Raw genomic sequence first — 14720 nt, 5'->3', positions numbered from 1 at the left:
GTGGAAGACAAGTTTGATTTGATAACAGTGTTGCTGTTCCACCCGTCATCAATGATTACAACTGTTACCAGGATCATTAAATCATGGTGTCTCAATTATTATTCAGCACTTTTCCTTAACACATACCCCAGCTCCAGTCAGGACCATGATTTTCTTGCTCTCCTTCAAGATCCTCACCACATCCTCTAGCATGTTAATATCTTTGCGCTTCTTCCGTTTTGGTGGCTCTGACAAAATGTTGAGAACAATCTGCCACAGTGTCATGTCATCGAGGTCGGGTGGAGGACTGTTCCCTCGCAACAGATCCTTCAGAATAGACCGGGGGTCTGTACCCAGCATAAGGTGTTGCTGGACAAAACTATAAGGACCTAGTTGGAAAGGAGAAAGGGAAAAGTTAGCCATTCAAAAAAAGTTAGTTTGAAAGAAGATAGATAGTTTGAACATAACATCAGCATTCTCAGTTCAACTGCTGGCAGCAGATTCCCCCTCCTGATTATTATCCCCTGACTCCTGCTTGAAATACATGCCTGTGGACATCATGTGAAGATAGGGCTCAACTGTTAGACTCTCAGTTGAATAGCCTGCCATTCTCACGGTCAAAGCTTACAGGTGAACATGATGACTTGAGCAAGATATTGACAGCCAACCAAAGCTTGTGAAATCATATCTTAGTAAGGAATCAATGACCAAGAAGGAAGGGGAGAAATTGTCAAGAAAAATAAGATTAGGCAGGACTTGTCTTTCTCCGTCATTGGATGTTAGCAACAACTTGCATTAATGTTGCACATTTAACATAGCAAAACGTCCCAAAAAGTGCTTAACAGGAGCATTCTCAGACCAAATGTGACACCGAGCCACAGAGATATTTGGACAAGTGACCAAAAACTTGGTCAGAGGTTGGTTTTAAGGAGTGTCTTAAAGGAGGAGAGGTAGAGAGGCAGAGAGGTTTAGGGAGGGAATTCCAGAGCTTAGGGCCTAGGCAGCTGAAGGCATGGCCGCCAATAGTGGGGCAAAGGAAATATGGAAAGCACAAGAGGCCAAAAATGGAGGAGTCCAGAGATCTCAGAGGACTGTAGGAGATTACAGAGATAGGGAGAAGCGAGGCCATGGAGGGATTTGAACACAAGGATGAGAATTTTAAAATTAAGGTGTTACCAGACTGGGAGCCAATGTAAGTCAGCGAGCACAAGGGTGATGGATGAGCAGGACTTGGTGCGAGTTAGGATACGGGCAGCAGAGTTTTGGATGAGCTCAAGTTTATGGAGGAAGGGAGGTGGGAGGCTAGCCAGGAAAGCACTGGAATAGTCGAGTCTAGGGGTAACAAAGGCATGGATGAGAGTTTCAGCAGATGGGCTGAGGCAAGGGCGGAGACGGGCGATGTTACAAAGGTGGAAGTAGGCGGTCTTGGTGATGGAGTTAGAAGCTCAGCTGAGGGTTAAATAGGATGAGGAGATTGTGAACGGTCTGGTTCAGCCTCAAGACAGTGGCCAGGGAGAGTGATGGAGTCAGTGGCTGTGGAACGGAGTTTGTGGCGGGGACCAAAGACAATGGCTTCGGTCTTCCCAATATTTCATTGGAGGAAATTTCCACTCATCCAATATTGGATGTCAGACAAGCAGCGTGGCAAATCAGAGGCAGTGGAAGGGTCGAGGGAGGTCGTAGTGAGCTAGAGCGGAGAGTCATCAGCATACACGTGGAACCTGACATGTTTTCGGATGATGTCGCCAAGAGGCAGCATGCAGATAAGAAATAGGATGGGGCCAAGGATAGATCCTTGGGGGACCCAGAGGTAACGGTGCTGGAGTGGGAAAATAAGCCATTGTAAGAGGTTCTCTGGCTACAATTGGATAAGTAGGACTGGAACCAGGCGACAGCAGGCCCACCTATACCAGAACACATCTGTACCAAAATTACTGTCAACAGCTCCCCAGAGGGATGCAGCTGAGACTGTGAGCACCAGCATATGGATACCTAAACTATGCCCTATCACCTGCACATCATCTCCAGCATAGATGCATCAAAACTATATCCTGTCACAGTATCATAGACTCAAAGAATGATACAGCACAGAAGGAGGCCATTCAGCCAATCGTGCCTGTGCCAGCTTTTTGTAAGAGCTATCCAACTAGTCCCACTCCCCTGCTTTTTCCCCATAGCCCTGTAATTTTTTCTCCTTCAAGTGTTTATCCAAATCCCTTTTGAAAGTTATTATTGAACCTGCTACAACCACCCTTTCAGGCAGTGCATCCCAGATTATAACAACTCACTGTGTAAATGTTTTTTCTCATCTCGCTTCTGGCTCTTTTGCCAATTATCTTAAATCTGTGTCCTCTGGTTACTGATTCTTCTGCCACTGGAAACAGTTTCTCCTTATTTGCTCTTTAAAACCGTTCATGATTTTGAACACCTCTATCAAATCTCCCCTTAACCTTCTCTGCTCTAAGGAGAACCCCAACTTCTCCAGTCTATTCACATTACTGAAGTCCCTCATTCCTGGTACCATTCTAGTTAATCTCCTCTGCACCTTAAGGACTTGACATCCTTCCTAAGTTGTGGTGCCCAGAATTGGCCATAACACTCCAGCTAGGGCCTAACCAGTGTTTTATAAAAGTTTAGCATTATTTCCTTGCTTTTGTACTCTTATGCCTCTACTTATAAAGCCAAGGATCCTACATGCTTTTTTAACAGCCTTCTCACCTTGTCCTGCCACCTTCAAAAGATTAGTGTACATACACCCCCAGATGTCTCTATTTCTGCACCCCCTTTAAAATTGAACCATTTAGTTTATTTTGCCTCTCTTCATTCTTCCTACCAAAATGAATCAATTCAAACTTCTCTGTTAAATTTCATCTGCCATGTGTCTGCCCATTTCACCAGTCTGTCCATGTCCTCCTGAAGTCTGTTACTATCCTCCTCATTGTTTACTGCATTTCTGAGTTTCCTGTCATCTGCAAAGTTTGAAATTATGCCCTGTATACCCAAGTCTAGGTCATTAATATATATCAAAAAGAGCAGTGGTCCTAATACTGACCCCTGGGGTCACCACTGTATACTTCCCTCCAGTCTGAAAACAACCGTTCACCACTACTCTCAGCTTTCTGACCCTTAGCCAATTTTGTATCCACACAGTCACTGCCCCTTTAATCCCATGGGCTTCAATTTTGCTAACAAGTCTATTATGTGGTACTTCATCAAGCGCCTTTTCAAAGTCCATATACACGACATCAACCGCACTACCCTCATCAACCCTCTCCATTACTTCATCAAAGGATTTGCCTTTAACAAATCTGTGCTGGCTTTCATTTATTAACCCATATTTCTCCAAGTGCCAATTCATTTTGTCCCAGGTTATTGTCTCAAAGTTTCCCCACCACCAATGTTAGGCTGACTGGCCTGTCATTGCTGGATTTATCCCTCTCCCCTTTTTTGAACAGGGGTGTAACATTTGCAATCCTTGAGTCCTCTAGCGCCATCTGCATATCTAGGGAGGATTGGAAGATTGTGGCCAGAGCCTCCACAATTTCCACCCTTACTTCCCTCAGTAACCTAGGATGTATCCCATCCGGACCAGGTGACTTTTCTACTTTGAGCGCTGCCGACCTTTTACGTACCTCTTCATCTATTTTTATGCTATCCAATTTCTCTACTACCTCCTCCTTTACTGTGACATAGAATTACATCAAATGTACAGCACAGAAACAGGCCATTCGGCCCAAGCTGATGTTTATGCTCTATACGAGCCTCCTCCCACCCTTCTTCATCTAACCCTATCAGCATATCCTTCTACTCCTTTCTCCCTCATGTGTTTATCTAGCTTCCCCTTAAATGCATCTATGCTATTCGCCTCAACTACTCCTTGTGGTAGCAAGTTGCACATTCTAACCACTCTCTGGATAAAGAAGTTTCTCCTGAATTCCCTATTGGATTTATTAGTGACTATTTATATTAATGGCCCCCAGTTCTGGTCTAGTAGAAACATCTACCCTATCAAACCCTTTCATAATCTTAAAGGCCTCTATCGGGTCACCCCTCAGTCTTCTCTTTTCTAAAAAAAAAGCCCCCGACTGCTCAATCTTTCCTGAAAAGTATAACCTCTCAGTTCTGGTATCATCCTAGTAAATCTTTTTTGTACCTTCTCCAGTTCCTCTATATACTTTTGATAATATAGAGACCAGAACTGTGCACAGTACTCCAAGTGTGGTCTAACCAAGGTTCTATACAAGTTTAACATAACTTCTCTGCTTTTCATTTCCATCCCTCTAGAGATGAACCCCAGTGCTTGGTTTGCTTTTTTAAAAAAATGGCCGTATTAACCTGCTTCGCTACTTTTAGTAATTTTTATATCTGTACCCCCAGATTCCTTTGCTCCTCTATCCCATTTAGACTCTTATTATCCAAGCAGTATGTGGCCTCCTTATTCTTCCTACAAAATGTACCACCTCATACTTATCTATATTGAAATTCATTTGCCAATTACACGCCCATTCTGCAAGTTTATTAATGTCTTCCTATATTTTGTCGCATTCCTCCTCAGTATTAACTATACCCCCCAATTTGGTGTCGCCGCAAATTTTGAAATTGTGCTTCCGATTCCCGAATCCAAATGTTTATGTAAATTGTGAACAACAGTGGCCCCAGCACCGATCCCTGTGGACCATCACTTCCCACCTTTTGCCAATCTGAGTAACTACCTTTAATCTCTACTCTCTGTTTTCTGTTTTGTAGCCAGCTTGCTATCCATTCTGCTACTTGTTTCCTGACTCCACGTGCTCCGACCTTAGTCATGAGTCTATTATGTGGTACCTTATCAAAGGCCTTTTGAAAATCCAAATATATTACATCTACTACATTACCCTTGTCTACTCTCTGTTACTTCTTCAAAGAATTCAATAAGGTTGGTCAAGCATGACCTTCCCTTCTGAAATCCATGCTGACCATTCTTTATTATATTTTCAGTTTCTAGATGTTTTTCTATTACATTTTTGAGTAAAGATTCCATTATCTTTCCTACCACTGACGTTAAACTAATTGGTCTACAGTTCCCTGGACTTGTTCTATCTCCCTTTTTAAATACAGGAATCACATTAACTGTCCACCAGTCCTCTGGCACTATTCCCTTTTCTAATGAATTTTTATATATATGTAATAGTGTCTCTGATGTCTCTTCCCTAACTTATTTTAATATGAATGATGCAATCCATCCAGACCAGGGGTTTTATCCTCTTTAAGTTTGATTTTTCTATCTTAAATGTCTTTATCTTTTTTGATCTCTTCTTCTAATGTCATGCCCACCATGTTATTGCCCCTGGTAAATACTGAGGCAAAGTAATTATTTAATATTTCTGCCATTTTGCTGTCATTACCTGTGAGTTTAGCGTGTGTATCCCTTAGTGGCTCTATCCCCATCCTGATTTTTCTTTTGTTAATTATGTGTCTGCAATTTACCATTTCTTTTTATATTCCTTGATAATTTAATTTCAGTTTCTCTTTGCTTTCCTAAATTGTTTTTTTGACTTCTTTCCTAACCTTTTCATATTCCCTTTTGTCATCCTCTCCTTTATTGTCTGTACTTAGTGTATGCCTTTTTCTTTAGTGCCCTTATTTCTTTATTCATCCAATGTGTGTCATTACTGGCTAGTTTGTTCTTGCTTTTTAGTGGGATATATTTCCCCTGGATCACCATTTTAAATGTTTCCTACTCCTGTTCTATTTCTTTGTCAATAATTTTTTCCAGTTTATTTTCCCTAGTTCCATTCTCATCCCCTTAAAACCAGCTTTTGGTCTTTGTCTTACTTTTGTCCTTCTCAATCTTGATCTTAAACCTTATTATGTTGTGATCACTATTGCCTAGATGTTCTCGTACATTTACTTCTCATCTGTTCTGGTTCATTTCCCATTACAAGGTCCAACAGTGTTTCCTCTCTTGTTGGACTTTTTACATACTGGGTAAGAAAGGAGTCCTGCACTCATTGTAAAAACTCCATTCCCTGTACCCCTTTACCTACCTCTTCTTGCCAGTTTATTTGGGGGTAGTTAAAATCTCCCATGATTATTATTCTATGTCCTTTACTCATTTCATATATTTGCTTACATATTTCTTCCTCCACCTCCTTTTAACTATTAGGTGGTCTGTAGTATACCACTATTATTTCAATCCATATGGATTCTGTTTCTATGTTATTTTTCCTACTGCCATTATGTTATCTCTAATTAGTACAGCTACTCCACCACCCCCCACATCATCATCTTCCGTCCTTTCTGATTATATAACCTGCAATATTTAGTTGCCAGTCCTGTTTCAGTTATTCCTACTACATCTGATTCCTCACTACGGATTATTGCCTCCAGTTCCCCCGTTTTATTTTGGACGCTGTGTACATTGCTGTGCAGGCAGTTTAATTTGTCTTTAACAATTGTTCCTTTTACTTTATTTTTAATAGTCCCTTTATTATACTTCTGTTTTATTACTGTATTTGTTCCTTGACCGTTTATGTTATCTTTATTCCTTACCCTAGTCTGACCTTTACTCATGTCCTGTTTCTTTTATCTTTAGGCTTGTTATTGCTACCAGATCCCTCCCCCCATCTTGCTAGTTTAAAGCCGTATCCACCATTCAGTATATAACACAATCAAGTGCACTAGAGCAGTTTTTAAAAACCATACATAGCTTGGACCACTAACGATCATCAGGCAGCTTCATTGTGCTAAGTAGCATGTAACAAGGCAGAGGGCTTCAGAAGAGAATTTCAGAGTGCATGGCCACGGATAGTGAAGTGGAGAGGGGTGGGGGGTGGAGGAGACGAAACAGCAGCAGGGGCAAGAATCACACCGACTTGCAAGCAATGTGTTGGTGAGTGCCGGTGAAATCATTCCAGTATGGTGCATATACACAAGGAAATCTGTGCAAGAGTTAATACCATTTGAGCTTCCATCCCCCAGCTGAAATAATCCTCCATTAACGTATTAACCTGTACCTATCCGGGTACGTGGGGTCCAGTCACTCGAGCTTGCGTGAGATGTTTTGTCATCTTCGTCACTCTCCCATGAACGAATCCCATTTGGAACGATTTCCTCAGAAGCAGCATTTACTGCATGTCCCATAGGTAGGCTGTCTGAAATTTTAAAAAAACTACTGTAAAAACAGCAATACTACAGTTTTTATTGACAAAGTTATCACCTGTACATTGCAACCAAAGCTGCTTGCTCATGGCCTGGATTTTCTGCCCATTTTCGGGTAGGTTAATGAGGGAAACACAGTGGAAGCCATTCAGCTGGTTCCCCATTCTCGCCTGCCACTAATGGGACATGCCGCCGCATCCCCACATTTGGACAGGTGCATCCAAATTAAATCTTAACGATGGAAATACATCACTTGACATATTTTCTGGCACGAATGCCCCTGCAACACTGGGCGGCAGATGCCCAGCATTAGGGCAGCTGAGGGGGCATTCAAATTAGACGGGCTGCTTTTCATAGTGCAATCACAGAGCAATCAAACGCACTAGGCCCTGCGGTAATTTGGGAAAAAAATGATCCAAAAACATTTTCTGCCAGCACCGTGGCAAGTAACACAGCGATTCCCCCCAAGGCAGGCGACCTGTTGAGAACAGAAAACTCAATGGGAACCCACCACGTTGATTATAATTAGCCTGACCCTATAAGATCCACCAGGGTGCAATGCAGGAAACGCAGCAGGCAATTTGCACACAGCAAGATCCCACAAACAGCAATGTGAAAACGACCAGATAATCTGTTTTTTTTAAAAAGTGATTTTGCTTGAGTGATGAATATTGGCCAGGACACCGGGGCGAACTCCCCTGCTCTTCTTTGAATAGTGGCCATGGGATCTCTTACATCCATCTGAGAGGGCAGACGGGGCCTCGGTTTAACGTCTCAACAAAAGACGGCACCTCCGACAGTGCAGCGCTCCCTCAAGAGTGAGACTTGAACACACAACCTTCTGACTCAGAGGTGAGAGTGACATACCTGAACTATACCATAGTCACTCAAAATAAGGGGCTGGGTTTTGCTGTCAGCAGCAAACAAACTGCACCATCCGTTCGTAAGACTTGCACTTGCCCATAGACTTTCTATTGGGTTCCGCATGGCAAGTTACCGTCAACGGGACAGCCAAATGGCCTGGCGTCCTCTCTAGGGCATCTGGGACCTGTGTGAACGGGGCAAGCAACTGTGTATCTCCTTAACCAATCAGATTGAAGAATTGTTAATCAGCAGCACGGAGTCTGAAGTAGGAAGTCTAAGTTAGAATAGTGAATTCAATGACAGATCAGGTACAGAAAGCAAAATAAAGAATCAGAGAGGTTACAGCACGGAAGAAGGTCATTCGGCCCATCGAGTCGGTGCAATGCAAGAGCAATCCAGCCAGTCCCACTCCCCCACCCTATCCCCATAGCCCTGCAATTTTTTTCCTTTCAAGTATTTATTCAGTTCCCTTTTGAAAGCCATGATTGAATCTGCCTCCACCACCCCCTCGGGCAGTGCATTCCAGATCCTAACCACTCGGTGTGTGGAAAGGTTTTTCCTCATGTCACCTTTGGTTCTTTTGCAAATCACCTTAAATCTATGTCCTCTGGTTCTTGACCCTTCCGTCAATGGGAACAGTTTCTCTCTATCTACTCTGTCTAGACCCTTCATGATTTTGAATACCTCCATCAAATCTCCTCCTCAACCGTCTCTATTCCAAGGAGAACGACCCCAGCTTCTCCAGAATATCCACATAATTTAAGTCCCTCATCCCTGGAATCATTCGAGTAAATCTCTTCCGCACCCTCTCTAAGGCCTTCACATCTTTCCTAAAGTGCGGTGCCCAGAACTGGACACAATACTTCAGTTGTGGCCAAACCAGTGTTTTATAAAGGTTTATCATGACTTCCATACTTTTGTACTCCATGCCCAGGACCCCGTATGCTTTTTTAACCGCATTCTCGTCCTGCCCTGCCACCTTCAACAATTAGTGCACATATACCCCCAAATCTCTCTCTTCCTCTACCCCTTTTAGAGTTGCGCCCGCTAGTTTATATTGCCTCTCCTGGTTCTTCCTACCGAAATATATCACTTCAAGAGAGGGAAAGAAAGATTGAATTAAGAGACAGAGATGAAAGAAAAAGTAAAAATAAAAAAATGTATTAGTGTTTTTTAAAAAATGTCCAACAATAATTAAAATCTGAAGGAACGAGACCCCACACTTATAAAAGTTAATTTTCAGTGCCAGACAGGTTGCTTGGTAGAAATTAAGACTTACCACACCGTTAAAAGGGTACTTACACCGGAATGGACAAGCCCTAACTTTTGTTGGTGAGGTTAGTCCGTATCTATAAGCTAAGTACAGGAACTTCATGCCGTTCAATATTTGAATGGTGAGTCGGCTGGCGAGATGCCGTTTTCACACAGCTTTTGGAGGAGCATCTCATCTAGAACGGCAACTTCCTGATTTCGGTGTTTAACTGCGCACGTGCGATTGCCGGAAGTTACTGTTCTATTTGCACATAAATAAACGGTGAGCACTGTTAGCCTCACCGTTGCTTTTAAAGCAAAATCCAGTTAATTATTTAAAATCTAGAAACATAGTTGAAAACTGGATTAGATAGGGACACAAGACTTTTTAAATTGACTATAGCCCTCAGTATGCATTTGCCACTACGTGATCTGCAATGCAGTACATGTATTGCGCCAAGCCCGGCGCCCACTCCGCACTGCGCCAAAACCTGAGAAAACATGTAAACCTGTCTACAACTTTAAAGAGAGACACATAGCTCCACTTTTAATGTCTCTCTTCAATTCTAGTTACATTACTTGCTGCAAATAGAACAACGTGCTCCTTTAAAGCTGGCCTGTACATCCACCCTCTTTCTGTTCCTCCATTGATGGCAGGGCTTTCAGCTGTCTAGACCCTGCTCGCTGGAACTTCTTCCTTAAACCTCCCCCCCCACCCCCGCCCCCCCACCTTGCTTTCTCTATCCCCACCTTTAAAAGCCTTTCTTAAACCCATTTATTCAACCCCTTTTATCTCCTCCATGTATGCTTGGTGTCCACTTTTACACTCTGTAGAGCATCTTGGGACATGTTTCTATGCTAAAGGCGCTTAGTAAATGCCAATTTATTGTTGCATAGTGTAAACAAATTTAAAATTACAAATTAATTTAAATGCATTAACAAGAGGCCTGCTCTTCATAAATGCATTTTAACTTTTTAAACACACCCCTTCCAACATTAACTGCATTGCAATAACTGACGAAGGGGAAAGCCTCCGAAAGCTTGTGATTTTCAAATAAAATTGTTGGACTATAACCTGGTGTTGTAAGATTCTTTACAATTATTAGAATAAGTCATTTTAGTACTAAAGTAAAACTAAGATTTTAAAGTTAGGGCAGACAACAGTTTAAAAAATCTAACTGATAAGCATTAACTATTGAAAGATCTTCAGTGTTTTTTTGTGTAAAATAAATACTCTGAAATTTTGCCGGTGCAGGCAGTCTGACAAATTTCTCTGCAGTGAAATTGCAACTTCTGCAACTGAGCAGCTTTAACTTATGACAGCACTGAGCAAGTCCAATTATCATTCATCAAGAGTGAATTGTATGTAAAAAGTTGAACGATTGAGGTGGAAATAAACACAGCACCATGTGCAGAAAATGGGTTTGCAATCTATACTCCTGATGCTGACAAATGACATTACAAATGCTATAAATATTTGAAATATCTTTACGATATTCAAACATCAAAATCAATACAAGGCATGCACATTTGCCTACACGACCACAGTGCCCATTTAATATCTACTCACTGCCTTGGACCACTTTCCTTCAGATACAGTAACATAAAACCTGAAACACATTGGGATCAGTTTTAAACTCCTCTCTGAAGCAGGAACGGTAAAATGCTCCTTTTGTCAACTCTTTGGTCCCGAAAGGTCAGCAGCTCAGGCGCCACCTGTACTGATTTGCCTCAACCAGCGAGATGAGACCCTTAAGCTTTTGGAGGATTAACGGGCCGCAGTTGCTGAGTGGCCCCGGGGCAGATCCCAAGGAACGGAGCACAGGCTGCACGGTCAGTGGGAGCAGCTGTCAACAGCAACGGCTCCGGCCACACTGAGCCCCCTCCCGCTGCAACCCACAGAGCGCCCCGGGGCCCAGTGACTGCCTCACCCCCCCCCTCCCCCCCTCCCCCGGGGCCCAGTGACTGCCACACACACCCCACCTCCCCCGGGGCCCAGTGACTGCCACACCCCCCTCCCCCCAGTGACTGTACACCCCCTCCCCCCCCCCCCCGGGGCCCAGTGACTGCACACCCCCTCCCCCCCGGGGCCCAGTGATTGTACACCCCCTCCCCCCCCCCGGGGCCCAGTGATTGTATACCCCCTCCCCCCCCCGGGGCCCAGTGACTGTATACCCCCTCCCCCCCCCCCGGGGCCCAGTGATTGTACACCCCCTCCCCCCCCCGGGGCCCAGTGATTGTATACCCCCTCCCCCCCCCGGGGCCCAGTGACTGTATACCCCCTCCCCCCACCCCGGGGCCCAGTGATTGTACACCCCCTCCCCCCCCCCCCGGGGCCCAGTGATTGTATACCCCCTCCCCCCCCCGGGGCCCAGTGACTGTATACCCCCTCCCCCCCCCCCCCCCCGGGGCCCAGTGATTGTACACCCCCTCCCCCCCCCCGGGGCCCAGTGATTGTATACCGCCTCCCCCCCCCCGGGGCCCAGTGATTGTACACCCCCTCCCCCACCCCCCGGGGCCTAGTGATTGTACACCCCCTCCCCCCCCCCCCGGGGCCCAGTGATTGTATACCCCCTCCCCCCCCCGGGGCCCAGTGATTGTACACCCCCTCCCCCCCCCCCGGGGCCCAGTGATTGTATACCCCCTCCCCCCCCCGGGGCCCAGTGACTGTATACCCCCTCCCCCCCCCCCGGGGCCCAGTGATTGTACACCCCCTCCCTCCCCCCCCGGGGCCCAGTGACTGTATACCCCCTCCCCCCCCCCCCCGGGGCCCAGTGATTGTACACCCCCTCCCCCCCCGGGGCCCAGTGATTGTACACCCCCTCCCCCCCCCCCGGGGCCCAGTGATTGTACACCCCCTCCCCCACCCCCCGGGGCCCAGTGACTGCCTCGCCGTCGCCATTGGGCCTCGGCCCAGCTGCAGTAACGCGGCCTCTCCTGGCCCGGCCCGGCCCGCTAACTCTACCTGCTGCCGGCGCGGCCCCGCTCTCCGGGCTCTCGCACCGCGGCTCATTGTTTTCCGGGGCCGGCCCGGGGGCCTGGCGCTCGGCCGTCGGCGCTCTCCTCCTCCGCCCTTCCTCCGGGGGGTCTTCGGCGCAGGCGGCGGTCTCACCCGCTCCCTCCTCCGCCTGCGCCACCTCCAGCCGGGGTTTCTTGGCGAGCTGGTCCCCGGGCCCGGCGCCGGCCTCTCCCGCTCGGTCACAGACCCTGCCCGCCTCCGCCATCTTCGCAGAGATTTAAACCGCGTCACGTGACAGCGCCAGCCGCCGGGTCAAGGGTCAGTCGTCAGCAAGACGTGCACAGGGGGCGGGACATAGATATACATGTATATGGACACGGGTATATGTACAGAGATAGATATACGTGTATATGGACACGGGTATATGTACAGAGATAGATATACGTGTATATGGACACGGGTATATGTACAGAGATAGATATACGTGTATATGGACACGGGTATATGTACAGAGATAGATATACGTGTATATGGACACGGGTATATGTACAGAGATAGATATACGTGTATATGGACACGGGTATATGTACAGAGATAGATATACGTGTATATGGACACGGGTATATGTACAGAGATAGATATACGTGTATATGGACACGGGTATATGTACAGAGATAGATATACGTGTATATGGACACGGGTATATGTACAGAGATAGATATACGTGTATATGGACACGGGTATATGTACAGAGATAGATATACGTGTATATGGACACGGGTATATGTACAGAGATAGATATACGTGTATATGGACACGGGTATATGTACAGAGATAGATATACGTGTATATGGACACGGGTATATGTACAGAGATAGATATACGTGTGTATGGACACGGGTATATGTACAGAGATAGATATACGTGTATATGGACACGGGTATATGTACAGAGATAGATATACGTGTATATGGACACGGGTATATGTACAGAGATAGATATACATGTGTATGGACACGGGTATATGTACAGAGATAGATATACGTGTGTATGGACACGGGTATATGTACAGAGATAGATATACGTGTGTATGGACACGGGTATATGTACAGAGATAGATATACGTGTATATGGACACGGGTATATGTACAGAGATAGATATACATGTGTATGGACACGGGTATATGTACAGAGATAGATATACGTGTATATGGACACGGGTATATGTACAGAGATAGATATACGTGTATATGGACACGGGTATATGTACAGAGATAGATATACGTGTATATGGACACGGGTATATGTACAGAGATAGATATACATGTGTATGGACACGGGTATATGTACAGAGATAGATATACGTGTATATGGACACGGGTATATGTACAGAGATAGATATACGTGTATATGGACACGGGTATATGTACAGAGATAGATATACGTGTATATGGACACGGGTATATGTACAGAGATAGATATACATGTGTATGGACACGGGTATATGTACAGAGATAGATATACATGTATATGGACACGGGTATATGTACAGAGATAGATATACGTGTATATGGACACGGGTATATGTACAGAGATAGATATACGTGTATATGGACACGGGTATATGTACAGAGATAGATATACGTGTATATGGACACGGGTATATGTACAGAGATAGATATACATGTATATGGACACGGGTATATGGACAGAGATAGATATACATGTATATGGACACACTAGTATATGTACAGAGATAGATATACATGTATATGGACACATGGATATGTGTACAGAGATATATATACATGTATATGGACACAGGTATATGTACAGAGATAGATATACATGTATATGGACACGGGTATATGTACAGAGATAGATATACATGTATATGGACACACTGGTATATGTGGAGAAATAGATATACATGTATATGGACACACCAGTATATGTAGAGAGATAGATTATACATATATATGGACACACAGGTATATGTACAGAGAGAGATACATGTGTATGGGCACCCAGATATGTGTATAGAGAGATACATGTATATGGACACCCAAGTATATGTACAGGGAGAGAGATACATATACATGTATATGGGCAGCCAGGTATATGTACAAGGAGAAAGATACATATACATGTAACAACCATGGCTCAGTGGGTAGCACTCCAGCCTCTGAGTCAGAAGGTTGTGGGTTCAAGCTCCACTCCAAAGACTTGAGCACATAATCCAGACTGGCACTCCATTGTTATACTGAGGGAGTGCTGAACTGTCGGAGGTGTCGTCTTTCAAATGAGATGTTAAACCGAGGCCCCATCTGCCCTCTCAGGTTGATGTGAAATGTCCTATGGCACTATTTTGAAGAAGAACAGGGGAATTCTCCATGGTGTCCTGGCTCAACCAACAGATTATCTGGTCAATATCACATTGCTTTTTGTGGGTCCTTGCTGTGCAGAAATTGTCTGCCACGTTTCCCTACATTACAACAGTGAGTACACTTCAAAAGTACTTTGTTGG

General features: G+C 44.9%; 1 protein-coding gene across 2 annotated transcripts in view; it reads right to left on the bottom strand.

Moving 5' to 3' along the window:
• Positions 1-12480, bottom strand: part of sirt1 (sirtuin 1) — a 34997-nt gene extending 22517 nt beyond the window's left edge. Inside the window, exons 1-3 of one of the 2 annotated variants that reach the window (XM_068002620.1) lie at positions 12200-12480; positions 6969-7112; positions 127-368 (exon numbers count right to left, since the gene is read on the bottom strand). In XM_068002620.1, coding sequence (XP_067858721.1) covers positions 127-368; positions 6969-7112; positions 12200-12458 — 645 coding nt within the window. In that variant the 5' untranslated portion in view covers positions 12459-12480. The remainder of the gene's footprint in view (positions 1-126; positions 369-6968; positions 7113-12199) is intronic. The other variant, XM_068002621.1, reaches the window with a different exon arrangement.
• Positions 12481-14720: the final 2240 nt, after the last annotated feature.

The sequence above is a fragment of the Heptranchias perlo genome, chromosome 21 (genome assembly GCF_035084215.1).
Source record: "Heptranchias perlo isolate sHepPer1 chromosome 21, sHepPer1.hap1, whole genome shotgun sequence".
In the NCBI taxonomy this organism is placed as follows: domain Eukaryota; kingdom Metazoa; phylum Chordata; class Chondrichthyes; order Hexanchiformes; family Hexanchidae; genus Heptranchias; species Heptranchias perlo.
This window is presented reverse-complemented; position numbering and strand designations above follow the sequence as displayed.